Below are 15,794 nucleotides of genomic sequence, written 5' to 3' on the forward strand. Positions count from 1 at the left end.
GGAGTGATCAGATAGGAAGAGAACAAAGAAAGGACATTAAAAGGCAATCAAAGCTGTTTTTTTTCTTATTTAAAAAAAAAAATGAAAGAAATACAGAATTGAAGCAGGGGGTCAACGGAGCTGAACCCCCATTGATTTCAACTCCAGGGAACCCCTGGTACCGGAGATACTTACCTCCATAATGGGTGCCGATAGCCGATCTAGGGTTAACTATACATCTGCTTTTCAGAGCTCCCGGGCCCTGTGGGCCAATAGGAAGTTGTGATGTCACCAAGTGTGGCTTCCTATTGGCCCATGTGACAAGGAAGCTGAAAACTGCAGAGATACCGGCACCACCTTCGGAGGTATCTCTGGAAGCAGGGGTTTCAGCTCCAGAGACCCCTGCTTCAATACCTGTATTAAAAAAACGAAGAAACAAAACAAACAAAAACAACTTGGGTTGCTCGTTTAGGGCCCTTGGAAATATGTAGTGCTAACTTTATGCATAGAATATTACTGGTACTGTACAATGGTCTAAATTCACTCAAGGTTGTTAAACCGGTAATAATATTCGGCGTTATAGAAAAAAAATATGCACAATATTGTTTTCACTTTTATGCTGTATTCACTATAAATGATACCGTATATGCATGACAACTGTAGGTTAATTGCCTCATTTGCGTACGGATGTTTGGCAATAATGCATGAGAACAGCAGTAGTCACAATTTAATGAATGACACCATAACCCCCAGGTAAATAATATCACATTTTTCAATCGGAAGGTTTTATAATAGGAATTATAACAAATTCCAATGGCAGGAAATAATATCATCCCTTTGATGACCAAGGTTTCCAAAAATGCCAAAGGAACCAAGGGTTAACATAAAACACAAACACTCCATAAATAAGCTAGCTCAGAATAAAATACATAATGTATGTTATTACCTTTTTGTTGTCAATGGTAGTCTTCATCTGTGTAGTTCAGCATATTTAAAACATTTTGCCATACCATGATTCATGCGAGAGACCTTCTATGAATTTTTACATTTTGTCTATAACTTTTCAAGACCATGATTACTGTGTCAGTGTTGTAGGATACCCAGGGACAGTTTAACCATGAGGCAAACTAGGCAACCGACTGTAGCTGTAGAATGTGGAGGGCGGCAGCCATCTATTTCGCCTAATGCAGTGTTCTAACCGTCAGGGGATTTCCCAGAGCAGTGAGAGAGCAGAACGGTTGCTAGGGGGCTGGGCAGTTTCCTCCATTCTGATTGGCTGCATTACCCAGTAACAGCCAATCAGGGGGAGCTCTTAGGAGCCTGCGGGTGGCGCCAAGAAGAAGGAAGCCAGAGGTCAGGCTGTGTGTGTCTCTGTGTGTTCTGTGGCTGCCTTGTGTGTATCTGTTCTTGTGTGTGTTAGTGTTAGCGTGGGGGAAAGAGAGAGGGAGTCAGTGGAGGAGAGAGTGTCAAGCGAGGGAGAGTGTCAGTGGGGGGAGAGAGAGTGGGTGTGGGGGAGAAAAAGAGTGTCAGCGGCAGGGGGGAGAGAGCAAGTGTAAGTGGGGGGCGAGAAAGAGTCAGTGACGTGGAGAGAGTGACAGAGGGGGAGAGAGAGTGTGTCAATGGGGGTGGAGAGAGTGTGTGTGGGGGTGGAATGAGTATATCAGTGGGGGTGGCGAGAGAGTGTCAATGGGAAGAGAGTGTTAGTCGGGGGAGAGAGAGTGTCAGTGGGGGGGAGGGAGTGTAAGGGGGGGTCAGTGGGGGGCAGAGAGAGTGTCAGCGAGTGAGTGAGAGGGAGAGTGACAGTGGGGGGAGGTAAGAGAGAGTATCAGTGGGGAGGAAGAGAGTGTCAGTGGGGTGGAGAGAGCAAGTGTGTCAGTGGGGGGATTGAGCAAGAGTGTAAGTGGTGGGGGGAGAGAGCAAGAGTGTCAGGGGTGAAGAGACAGAGCTTCAGTGGGGTGAGAGATTGAGTGTCAGAGTGGGGGGGGGAGAATACAGTGTCAGGGAGAGTGGGGGGTGTAGTGTAAGGAAGAAACGGGGGAGTGTGTATGAATGTTAGAAAAAATCTATTAGGTACTGTATAAGATTAAACATTTTCAGTTACAAAACAAAATTCTGAAAGTTAGTTTGGAGAGGGAGGGCTGCAAGGATAAAGGTTCGCCTAGGGCGCCGAATACCCTTGCACCGGCCTCGAGTATACCCTATCAAACCATACAGTTTATCAAAAGGTGAATTATAAACTGGTGCTGTCTCGTGCAAATTTGCTCGTGAGATCTCACCAATCTAATTATTATGCAAACAATAAGAAATCATTTTTCAAACTTTGCAATATTGTATGTTATAGGGAAATCCAAATTATGTATTGATAAGCCATATTACACTCAATAATAAAAAACATTTTGTCTACTTTTAGAAAATATAATATTTATTAAAACATTTCTGTTTGTTTAGTTTATATTTTTACATTTAAAAAGTCGGGTGAATCCCAAAGTAGCATTAGACAGATTTCGATGCATCCACAAACAATTGAATGCATTTTTTTTACATTTCATGCAGATATTAGTTACTGTGCCACAGTGCCTAGAAATTCTGATGTTGAGTCCATGTCGCCAAGAATGGGTGAAAAGGATCAGATATATAATATTTGATGAGGTAGGTACCATTGTATACTACCAAATATTATTATAGATGCAATACATCCTCTTATCAATATTTTATGCCACTAATTCCTGCTGCAATCATTATAGTAATACATACAGTTACTTGTTACATATGACATCTTCTAAGACAATATTAAAACATTCCAGCAGAAGGATAGAACCGATTTTTATATACTGTGTATATTTTTAAATATCTCTTGGTGCAGCCAATATACCGATAGCCACACAGACTATCTAACAAATAAACCATGTGTGTGGCCTTACAAGATATACAATCCTTGATAACAAATTGTTCCTTAGTTGTGTTCGAGCTAAAAGTTTTTCTCTCAGGACTTAACATTACACAGGACTTAAAAATCTGAATTCTTGAGCATGCAAGGAACATCAGGCTGGGAAATGATAAACATAGTGTGATGAGACAATATAAACTAAAACATAATAGTCACCCCTCCCAGTTACAATACAAAGGAATTCAGATCGTCCCTGCAAAAAGACAAGGAGGCGATAGAATTAAGGCTCTACAAGACAGGAGACCATATGAAAATCATAGCTCCTCTGGGCCTCAATGAGCAGATTGATGTTTGGTCTCTCTACTGAGTAGATATCCCTATATTAATTGTTTATCTCTACTTTTTTATATACGATCTTCTGTAATTAATACCACATCATTTTTAGAATTACATTAATTTTATAATTACATTTTATAAACATAATATAAATATATTTTTCTATTAATTTTTAATTCATTATTTAGTATAGACTATCCTTAATATTGTGCTATGTTGCTAAATTGATCCACCCCTAATTCATCACCTATTTACATTTGTACCAAATACCTAGTTAATCAAGATGCAATTGTAAATATTTTACTCACTTTTATTGATGGTTCTCTATGTGTCTGACACAATTGTCTGTTTTTTGGCATTCATGATCTTATTTCCTCAAGCCTATGAATCTAGTCACTCATTGACATATTTAGGGATATTTTGTTCTGTTGGGACTCATTTTTTTATTCTAGAGCTTGTGATTTAACATCTTATCCATTTCATTTTTATATTAATACAATTTTAGAATTTTATTTATATGTTCTATATGTTATTGTTTATTAACTATACATTAAATATGATATTATTGATTTTATTGTATTATTATTGTATAAAATTGTTAGGTGGTATATCAATGTGTTCTTAATGACCGGCTGCCGTCTGTTTGCTTGGATTGGATCAGCACTCCCTCCTTGCTGGTCCAATCGCAAGATTCTGCGGGGTGAATATAAATTGCATTTTTGTATGTGTGAGGATTCGCCATCCTGGCGGTCACAGACTGTCTCCTCACCTCAACAAACCTTCCGTGATGGAAACTCAGGATGTGCGGTCTCGTGGTCCCACTACGCGCGAGCGCGCGGATCTTGGGCGGTCTGATTCCCCATCCGCGGATTCTGGCCCCGCCCCTCGCTCTGACGCACAATGGGTGCGTTCATCCAGCCCCCCGCTGACGCGCGTTCTAAGCCCCACTCTGGTGATAAACAGGACCAACGTGGGAGTGACGCGTGATGCAGGTTCCACCCTCTGACCTCCGTGACACGCGTGGGTCGGCGCACGATCGGTTCCGGCCCCATCTCTGATTAGGCTGCATCCTAGGGCACACCTCTGTGCACCAACAGCCTATTGATGTCTACTTCCTGGTTCCGCCCTGGCTGGCTATTGGAGGCTCCTCCTTTATATACCTTCCTGCTGCATTCAGTCTTTGCTGAGCATAGTCTTGCTGCATTCTAGCTCCTGTGACCTTGCCTTGCCTTGCTGATTAAACTCTTGTTGCCTGACCCTGCTTGTCTCTTGGATTCCGCACCTCTCCTTTCCTGATCCGTCTACGAACGACCATTCTCCTGTCTCCAGTCCTGACCTTGGCTAAGTACTCCAATGATCCGATACTGTCCTATCCTGAACCTGGCTACGTACGCCGACGTTCCACTACTCTCCAATCCCGAACTTGGCTAAGCACTCCGATGCTCTGCAACTCTCCACTCCTGACCTGGCAAGTACTTATACTATTCGGCAATCTATAACCCTGGCCTGGCTTGAATGACTACTCTACATCCTAGGCGCACCTGCGTGGCTGTGGGTCGGTGTTAACCAATTTCCTACCTCAGCACCGCGGTCGCGCTTCGTTTGTGGTGAGCTACACGTTACAGTATGACACCACCGTTCCAAAAAGAAGAATTAGTTGTTAACTTCGAAACACATTGGATCTATATCTAGTGCAATCCTTGCACTTTATTTGGCATATCAGAAGTACTGGTACAGCCTTACAAGTTTGCGGCCATACAGAACTTTTGACAGTCTACCGGGGAGTCATGCTAACAAGTGACTCAACCCGTGACATTATCAGCAGCTGCCGGAGCTTTGGCATGTGTAATCAGCGTTTGCCGCCCTACACTAGCGCTCAAGGTACGGGAAGCGCGAACAGACGCGGACTGATAACGATGACCTCAGAAACCAGCTAGCCACCGAGAGGAGGTTAAGGAATTCCAACCTGGTTGGAACCTGTGAGATCGGTCGAACGGTGTGGGGACCAGTTGGCACTTCCAGTATGGTAACATGTCCTTAACATGTCATGCCTTATTTTTCCATCTTGATGTACGTGCATTGCTCACCTGCTGATTGAATATTCTCCTAATAATATTTACTACACTATGAGATTTTTGCGCAGATTTCTTTTAATTTATTGTACAGTTTAAAAAAAAATTCTGGGTCCTTAATACCAATAGCACACGGTTGTACACCTACAGCTTTCTCTTCTTATGTGGCAGTGAGCTATGCCAATTACTATCAAAATACGAGAGGAGAACCTCTCCCCCTCCAGCCGAGAGGTCTGATGGACTTCAGATCACTCGCGACTGGGGGGTGTGACGGGGCGGGGCCATGATATCACGCGGCTGGTTTGCCATCATCGGCTGAACCACCCCATGACGGGGCCATTGCTCGGCCGCCGTGCCAAAAGACAAAATTCTTCTCTTTTGACAAAGGTGGTCGCACATCACGAATTGCGCAGGCAGTTACTGGGGCTGGCCCCATAGGGGCCATACCTTTAGTGCGCTGCGCACTCCATCGTGCACACAGCTGCAGCCACCGGGGACGAAGCCTAAAGGTACTGTAATACATCAGGGAGGAGCAGTAGTTATTGATTATCTAGATTTTAGAAGGCCTTTTACACTGTCCCAGAATTGGTACTGCAGGCCTGCGGGGAACACCCGAGGGCCACCGCCGGCCTATAGTATCATTGCTGTGCATCCCAAAAATGTAATATATGTACTGGGGGACACCCTGCTCACAGTAGACTATTATTAAAAATACATTCATGCTGCTTCGTTACCATAGCAGATAGCCGCAAAGGTAAGGAATTATTGTTTATTGATATGGGTGTTTTATTCATAGTGTAGATGTGCAGAGGGTCTCTGGAGCTGAACCGCTTTGGTTTTAGTTCTGGGGACACCCTGCTTCCAGAGATACAGACCCCTTTATGGGGTGCCGGGATCCCTCTGCTTTGTTTACATTCCGCAGTCACGTGATCGGGACATTTAAATGCAGAGGGATACCGGCACCTCATAATGGGGTCTGTATCTCGGGAAGCAGGGGGTCCCCGGACTTGAAACCAATGCGGTTCAGCTCCGGAAACCCCCTGCACATGTACACTATGAATAAAAATGTATTTAAAAGATTTTTTAATGTTGCCGATGTTTGCGCCGAGAGAGTGGCGGATCTCTCTCTGCTGCAGACACATCTCGGCAGGGGACGGCTTATCGGCAGCTTCTCACCAGGCAGACTGTCTCGCCACCGGCTACTCGCCATGTTTGGAAATGTTGCTCTCGCTGTGATTCGCCAGGGATTCGGCCCTTCCCTCATACAGCGAGGGCAACACGCCAAATTCAAACACCTGGCGAATGCAATTTTCCACCGCTTACTGCATGACCCCCTTAGTGTGCAGTGTTGATATAATGCCACATGTATTATGTAAATTGTAATATTCTTTACTCAAGTTGTAATAAATATTAATTACACTGAATGTATTATACTTTCATTGTCGCTTCATTGATTCATACTGTTGGAAAGTTGTCAAACAAGGTTGGCCAAGTTTTTCTTATCTTCCGTCAACTTCTATGATGCCATTCTCTAAACAAATTATACCACTTCTGAACTGTAGCGGTAAACTACCACTTTACCTCTCCAGAAGCATCTGAAATATGATTTGACATCTTGACTATTGCAATGTCCTGTAATCTTGCCCTTATTTCTCTCACCTATCCATATTCCTGTCCATTTAAAATGTTGCTGCCAGTCTTATTTATCTTAGATGTTGCTCTTTTTCTGACAGATGCTAGAACAGGTTCTTTCAATGGGGGCACATATCAAGATTGTTCCTAGAGAGGTTGAGCCATGCTCGTGTGCTACAAAATTAATCAATTTATTTAAATAAAGTGTAATCTAAAAACAATTGCTTAATGCAGGGGTGCGCAAACTGAGGGGCGCAAGATTTTTCAGGGGGGGCGTGGTGGTTGCAGAGGTCCCGCGCTCTTCCCCCAAGGCATTTAAATGAATGCTGGGGGACCGCGTGAGGCCTCTGCAATGTCCCTTACCTGGTCTTCGGTCATGAGGCATCAAACGATGCAGCGGGGTCATGTGACCCGCAGCATCTTGACGCAGAAGACAAGGTACGGAGGGGGGTGGGGGGAGAGCATGCAGGGGGACGCATCGGGGACATTTTGCGCACCCCAGGCTAAATGTATACAGTTTGCTAAATATCTGTTTTGTAAGTGCAAAAGCAAGAGCTTCAATCAGGTTTGTACATCTTGCAGATTAGTTATCTTCAGCCCTACAGTTTCTAACTCAGTGCAAGAGAACTTTACTAATTTTTATATTTGCAAACTTAAAGGGTATATTCAGTAAAGTTTAACAGTCATTATCGCATGTCAACCACCATCACTTCATGTAAATAACTTCTACTCATTCTATGCCACAGAACCCTGCAATCCACTACTGAGCTATGTGTGTCAGGTATCTGTGGTAATGATGGACTTTATGAGCAATAATGGCTATCGCACTATAGTGTGAGTTCATCTCCTTGAAATCATAATAATTACATTAAAATCTGGTTAAGAACTATCAGGTCTCAATGAGTTGGGTCTTGGAACTTGAAAGATACATACAGTATGTGTACGTAATTATTGCTGTATTGGGCTGACAAAGCTAAGGTAATCGGTGGTTATTATCTCAGGCTTTCTGATGTTTTTTCATTACATCATGCAATATGTAATTTATTTTACGCTTTTACAATGCTAGGTCCATTGCCTGGGAGGAGAAATTGGGGCAGAAGTTTGGGAACACCTTCTAGTCATGATTCGATGTCCATTTCTGGCTTTGTCTGCAACAATTAGTAACCCAGAACACCTTACTGAGTAAGTATTATTTTTCTAAATCACCCAGCAGAATATAATAACATGTTTGTTAACACAGTCTAATCTTTATTAATAAAACATAAAATAAAGCTGGACCTATGGAACTGCATCATCTCCCTCCCTTAACTCTACTGTCAGAATCAACTGTTTGACAAACTATCTACAGCGTATACATGCACCCCATTTTAATGTCGTCCAAGTAGACCAAACACTCTTTGGTCAACAATGTCCAGGTTCAGGTCAACAATGGTCCTTTCCATCAGTCACTTGAAGGTACAGATGAACATTGTCTTTTCTTGATCTTCGAGGCTCATGGCAACCTGTAGTCCCTGGAGAGCAGATCCAACATGCTGAACCACTGACTGCTGGCAATGCGCCTAGGATCTCTTCAATTCGAGGTAAGGTGTACTGATTGGAAATAGTCCAGCGGTTTAGGGTTTGGTAGTTCACACACAGCCATATGGAACCATTATTCTTCTGTACCACCACGATGGGTGAGGTGTAGGCACTCAGATATTCGGCTACAATACCCGTGCCCTTCATATTTTGCAGAATGTTATGGATGTCGTCTATATCCCTCTGGGCTATTCTCCATGACCGTTCGCGGAAGCGGGTGTATCACTGTATCGGATAGTGTTGGGCATTTTTAGTACAGCTCACATCCATCTCCCGGGTTGAGAAGACATCTTTCCTCTCACTCAGCCTTGCCTGAAGACGCTTCTTCCATTCGGCCAGTAGGGGGGAGTCTCCAAAGTCAAACTGTAGCGCAGGGTCAATTCCTGGTACTGATACAGCATTCAAGTGAACCCAGGGTTTCACATCCGTCACAGGATATCTTTTTCGCAGCTCCTAATTGTAGACCAGCTGGACAGGATGTAGGGAGATGTTCTGTATGGATACGGCAAACCGGGAGGGGAAAGTAGACTTCCATTCCTTTACCTCTGGCACCACCTTCCAGCCTCTTTCTGATCCTCTTCAGGCGTCGACTACAGCGTGATGTACCAGTCACTTCCATCATCGCTAATATAGTTGGCTTCGGCTAGCATATGCCTTAGTCCCCTTGACAGAATCTCAGTCACTCTTTTTTCCCGACTGAAGAATCGCCCGTGTTGTTCTTGGTCAGAAATCCGGTGGCATTCCTCTATGAAAGCATGATGAATCTTCATAGAAGATAAGGCTATTTCTCCCACTTCTTTGAGGAACGGCCGGACTAGGGATCGCACTATGTCGGCATTGGTGCCCAATATAATGGGTGAATTTGGGTGTTCCCTTGGTTCGAGACACACCACTGCTTCCACCTCCATAAGATGAGTCAGGTTAGTATTGAGTGAGATATGTCCACCCGCAGTTAGATCACCCCATCTATTGGGTAATCCTGAGAGAAAAAAAATAGGAAGCGCAAAAATACGGGAAACAGGCAAACATGCCACTTTATAGGAATAAAAAACACAAATGGTAAATAAACAACCAATATAATAAAAGTCACTGCAAAATAATGTCCATTTGATTAAAACACACTGGTATGGAGCAATCCAGGCCCGTTGCTGCAAACGGAGAATCAAGCAAATAAGGACAAACTGGTATAAATGCAAAATTCCAGAATCTGGTTTGGAGCCCCAGCTAATATATCGTCCATAGGTTGTGCAAACAGTTAATGAGGAAGGAGTGATTAACGGCCGCCAGCGAGCCACTGTGAAATCAGCTCACCCAAACTTCAGATGATGATGTAGGGACGGCACTTAAATTTCTCCTTGCAGATTCCTCTAACCGCACGATCCTCCAGGGCTCGGATGACAGAGACCAGTGGTCTTCAGCCTAACGGGTTTCCGGGTATGGCGTCATGGCCGGACGTGACGCACCAACCCTTCCCGGCTACAGCAGAGACCGCTCGATCAACCTCCACAACCCAAGTTGCGAGCAAGCACACCAACGATAGAGGTGACGTCACTTTCTCCAGGCACGCCACAGCAACAACAGCGCTGTGATCGATCACCGGACAGCAGGACAATAAACAAAAAGAAGCACAGACCCCTGGCTCCTCCTCCTACGCGTTTCACCACTCACGTGGCTTCATCAGGGATACCATAGAGATGAATGCATACAGTATATATACCCCTTGAAAGTAATTAGACTGATTGAGATGATTAACAATTAAATATATTTACACAATCAATCACAGGGGTAAATGGACGCATAATCACACTATGGAGAATGGTTCATGTCACAAGAAACAAAGAAAATTCGAAAAATCACAACAATTAAAACAACAATGAATTCTTAATAAATTTCAATAAATACATAAAATATGTCTGAGTGATTATTAAAACAATCCACCTTAAATAGCAACATGCTAAAACACACAATAATTTCATAATCAATTGATAAGTACATTAAATGTATCAGAAAAAAACCTAAAACAATCCACCATGGGTACAAACACAGTTAAATATATTATGTAAAAGATCACCCATTTTGTTATTGAAATGCTAAAAGATCAAGGTCCTCATTTAGACCTCTTGGGCTCAGTGTCTGTAATTTAAAAATCCAATATGTCTCTTGTTTTCTGAGTCTTAAAAGTCTATCTCCTCTCATGTTTGTTTTTTCAATATGTTCTATACCAATGATAGATAATCCCTCAGTGCACATATTGTGTTTTGCGAGAAAATGTCGTGAAACTCCATGGCCAATTTATTAATTGTAAGACCACATATATTATTTATCTACTTACTTGTCCCTGTGGCCTTTATTACATAGGAAGAACTAAAAGAAGCCTCAAAGAAAGATTTACAGAACATAGAAGAAATATTTTGAAAGGTTTTGTTGGCCATAGAGTTTCACGACATTTTCTCGCAAAACACAATATGTGCACTGAGGGATTATCTATCATTGGTATAGAACATATTGAAAAAACAAACATGAGAGGAGATAGACTTTTAAGACTCAGAAAACAAGAGACATATTGGATTTTTAAATTACAGACACTGTGCCCAAGAGGTCTAAATGAGGACCTTGATCTTTTAGCATTTCAATAACAAAATGGGTGATCTTTTACATAATATATTTAACTGTGTTTGTACCCATGGTGGATTGTTTTAGCTTTTTTTCTGATATATTTAATGTACTTATCAATTGATTGTGAAATTATTGTGTGTTTTAGCATGTTGCTATTTAAGGTGGATTGTTTTAATAATCACTCAGACATATTTTATGTATTTATTGAAATTGATTAAGAATTCATTGTTGTTTTATACTGAGTGTTTTAATTGTTGTGATTTTTCGAATTGTCTTTGTTTCTTGTGACATGAACCATTCTCCATAGTGTGATTATGCGTCCATTTACCCCTGTGATTGAGATGATTAACAATTAAATATATTTCCACAATCAATCAGTCTAATTACTTTCAAGGTGTATATATACTGTATGCATTCATCTCTATGGTATCCCTGATGAAGCCACGTGAGTGGTGAAACGCGTAGGAGGAGGAGCCAGGGGTCTGTGCTTCTTTTTGTTTATTGTCCTGCTGTCCGGTGATCGATCACAGCGCTGTTGTTGCTGTGGCGTGCCTGGAGAAAGTGACGTCACCTCTATCGTTGGTGTGCTTGCTCGCAACTTGGGTTGTGGAGGTGGATCGAGCGGTCTCTGCTGTAGCCGGGAAGGGTTGGTGCGTCACGTCCGGCCATGACGCCATACCCGGAAACCCGTTAGGCTGAAGACCACTGGTCTCTGTCATCCGAGCCCTGGAGGATCGTGCGGTTAGAGGAATCTGCAAGGAGAAATTTAAGTGCCGTCCCTACATCATCATCTGAAGTTTGGGTGAGCTGATTTCACAGTGGCTCGCTGGCGGCCGTTAATCACTCCTTCCTCATTAACTGTTTGCACAACCTATGGACGATATATTAGCTGGGGCTCCCAACCAGATTCTGGAATTTTGCATTTATACCAGTTTGTCCTTATTTGCTTGATTCTCCGTTTGCAGCAACGGGCCTGGATTGCTCCATACACTACCGACACACTTTATTAAAGTGTGGCCGGTACCGCAAGCCGGGAGATTTCCCGGCTTGCTAGTGGCCGCCCCTCGGCGTGCCGCGCGTCATAGACGCGCGGTCACGCGTCTTTGGGAGCGTGCGCCCCCTGCACGCGCGTCCAGGGGCTCCCCGAGGGAGCCCTGGTGTCCCCCGATCGCGGGACAGCGGCAGGGGGTTCCGGGGGACCCGGCGGACCCGGCAGCGGTAGGGAGAGCGCCCCGATCGGAGGGCGCTCTTCCGCTGCTTCGGCGCGCGCCCGTCACTCTCGGGCGCGCGCCAGGCTACTGCTGCGGCCAAGAACGGGCAAATGCTCGAATAAACTTGGCCGCAGCAGTACCAGTGTGTTTTAATCACATGGACATTATTTTGCAGTGACTTTTATTATATTGGTTGTTTATTTACCATTTGTGTTTTTTATTCCTATAAAGTGGCATGTTTGCCTGTTTCCCGTGTTTCTGCGATTCCTATTTTTTCTTTTCTCTTTATAGTTTATCAAGGACTAGGGTCCCTTGCATTGGAAGCTGCAAACATAATCGGGTTTCTGGCATTACATACCGTTTTGTACAATCTATTTGTATTATATTTAGAGCCAGACCCTTGACGTTCCTCAATGGTTCATGTCACATCACTTTTAATTGTGTTATTTAATGTGTTTACATATATCAAGGTTTTATTTATTAACCATATTATCATTAGTCAGCTAAGTAGTTCACGGTCCAATTATTAGGCGCACGCATCTTTTCTTTTTCTTTATTGGGTAATCCTGGCTGCTGAGCCCCCACAGAGTCATGATCTCGGCTGATTCCAATGGCAGATGCTGCAGATGGTCATCATAGAAGGACCTGTAGACAATGGTTACCTGAGAATGGTTACTTAGATCCCTCCATTCAGAACTCAGACCAACGAGGTGGGGCCTATTCGACTCAAGAGATCGTTTCGGGACTCTTTCCTGGGGCTAGTAGATATCGGCTTTTCCCGCCACGGGGCGACTTTGCTTTGGGGTGAGTCACAACATTTAGCACTGAGACCTTGGTGGTTATCTTCTTAGGGCAGTCCCTCCTCATGTGACCTTCTTCCCCACATTAATAACTGCGGGGAGTGCGTATAGGTCCCCCATGGAAGAATGGGGCCAACCACGACAGTGGTCGGGGAGTTGACCACGAAGGTTCCGGGGTCGTTACCTCAGCAGGCTCAGTCCTCACCGGGGTTCCCGGATGGAGCTGCCGGCATCCTCTGTGTAATAGAAGAAAAGTGTATATGGCGCAATCTGATAATAAATACAGTGAATAAAGTGAATAACCACAAAGTGTATAGAGGTAATATGGATACCAGCACTTATTCAAAAGTCACAGTACTCCGTTGAATCAGGCATCTTGCTTTAACTCTCCGTAGTAAATATGTAGGGAAGAAACACAAATGCAGAATGGATGGTGCATTAACGTATTTACTCCTAGGACAAACAACACTAAAGGGAAATTTCAAACTCAAAATAACCTATATGCAAGTAATCAAGGAGTGACTTGGGGCGCACTCAACACTTTCCCGGCATAGGTAGCTGTTCTTCTGACCCGTCTTCCACGTCTAATAGCCTGTGTCTGGTGCTCTCACCGGCAGATCGATTGGGGCCTCTGACGTCAGCAAGCTGGAACTCCGGTCAGTTGGTACGGTGGCCTTGGTCCAAAAAGCCCAATGCATTTCGCCAGTCTGTCGGCTTCTTCTGGGAATATGCCACTTTAGGGTTATTCACTGTACTTATTATCAGTTTGCGCCATACTGTATACACTTTTCTTCTATTTCACTGGTTTTCAATGCAGTTTGGACACTGATAGTGTTTGGCTGCACCTGATATGTGTATATTGTTTTGCACTACACTATATGTAATTTCATATATGTTTGTATATGCACGTATATACACTTTTGGATTGTCACGAATTAAGCACGTATATAAGTTTGTGCCTTATTTAAATTATATTGGCATCCTCTGTGTGATTGGCATCATTGTTCTTCTTAGGCATATGGGACCCAGGGATAACTCCTGATCTTGCACTCAGTTCATTATTTCATCGAACCTAGGGGGGTTCTCTGTGGACAGAGTAAATCTGAGCATAATGCAATGGGATGTGTTGGCAAGGATCCCTGCAGCAACTGTTTAAGGTGGTAGCTGTCTACCTTTGCTTATTTAATAGCCTTCTTGGATATGAGCGTCCATAGGTTTAGTTGTAAGCGTCAAAGAAACACGGATATATCTGCCCCGTCATTTTGTTTAAGTTCATGGAATTTGGCCAATAACTCACCGTCATCATCCTCAGTGCCATAGGCTGTACTTAAGGCCGTAACCAGGTCGCGGGCGTCAGCATCCACATACTGTTCATGGTACAATCTGACTATATTGGCGGCAGGGGGTCGCAAGCATTCTACAATTCTCAGTCCCTATTTTTTTTTTTTTTTAAACGGGAGCCACGGGAAAACCGCGTTATAACCGAATCGCAGTATAGCGAGGCGCGTTATAACGGGGTTTACCTGTAATTAATTTAAAATGCTAACCAATCCTAAAATGTACTAAAAACAAGCCATCCAAATTCCAAACAATTGAATCCAAACAATAAAAAGAAATAGAAAAAATTACTGTAGCCCCCTTTACCCCCTTAAGTGAGATTGGGGTGGGTAGGTGTATCTGACTACTTCTCAGTGTGGTGCTATACCTGTTGGCTCACAGGAGGGCTGAGCTTCCGCCACGGGGAACCTGGGGCATTTATACTAGGGGTACTCACTTACAACGATGCAGCGCCTCCACCTGCGATGGCTCCCACCGGAGGGGGAGTGGTTCCTCGCAGGACAATCACAATAATAAATAGTCACACAGATATATATATTAACTAGTGACTTTACTGAACATGCAAGACAACAGATCACGGCAATATCATAATAACCTGTGTCCCTCTCTAGATGAGACACTTACTGCGTCGCGCAAGACGCTTCCCCAACACCAGGTGATCCCACCCAGTGTCCCGAGAATCCCCACCTAATGTCCCACACTCTAGGAGAGAACGTGGGTGACTGCGCAGTCACTATTTATACTAAGGGCCTGTTGGTGCACTTGTGTATTAGATAGTACCTGCCGAGCACTCCCGTGCTCGGATCTCCAACTGGCTTCACAAAGGATCCGTAGTGTGATGGTTCCGTCTGATCCTACACCGGACTCCTTACACGCAGACCGCCAGGGGCGATCCGGACCTGGAAACAGTCTCTGCGGACCCCAACTTGGATCCGAACCTCTCAGCAGGAACCGCAGCGTCCGCTGTGTCCCTATCTAAGCTACCCTACTGTGACAGGATCCCTAACATAGGACCTGTCCCTACAGCACTAAGTGACATGCACTATACTATAGGCCGTCCCTACAGCACAGCAACCTGTAATGATTTTGGGGAAAACTCCTAGGGGCCTACAGGGGTAATAACCTGCCCCCCTTCCCTAACTCTCACTAACACTAACACTAGCAGCTACGCACTGCAAACTTCGGAACGCGTACAGCAACTTGCTGCACACTAGCACTATGCCTTCTTGTCAGGCCTCACAGCACTGCCAGCCATGATCCTGACAAGACAGCACATACACACGCACTAAGGGCAGCGTCCCTATCTTGGGCCGTCCCTCAGCACTTACCCACTAACCTGGTTGGA

At 44.1% G+C, this 15,794-nt stretch overlaps 1 protein-coding gene across 8 annotated transcripts in view; it reads left to right on the plus strand.

Moving 5' to 3' along the window:
• Positions 1-15,794, plus strand: part of LOC142501655 (putative ATP-dependent RNA helicase DDX60) — a 362,879-nt gene that overhangs the window by 230,080 nt on the left and 117,005 nt on the right. For all 8 annotated transcript variants that reach the window (XM_075611796.1, XM_075611815.1, XM_075611833.1 and 5 more), the window contains 2 exons: positions 2,533-2,628; positions 7,973-8,088. In XM_075611796.1, the coding sequence (XP_075467911.1) occupies positions 2,533-2,628; positions 7,973-8,088 (212 nt within the window). The remainder of the gene's footprint in view (positions 1-2,532; positions 2,629-7,972; positions 8,089-15,794) is intronic.

This window comes from Ascaphus truei, chromosome 1, assembly GCF_040206685.1.
Source record: "Ascaphus truei isolate aAscTru1 chromosome 1, aAscTru1.hap1, whole genome shotgun sequence".
Classification (NCBI taxonomy): domain Eukaryota; kingdom Metazoa; phylum Chordata; class Amphibia; order Anura; family Ascaphidae; genus Ascaphus; species Ascaphus truei.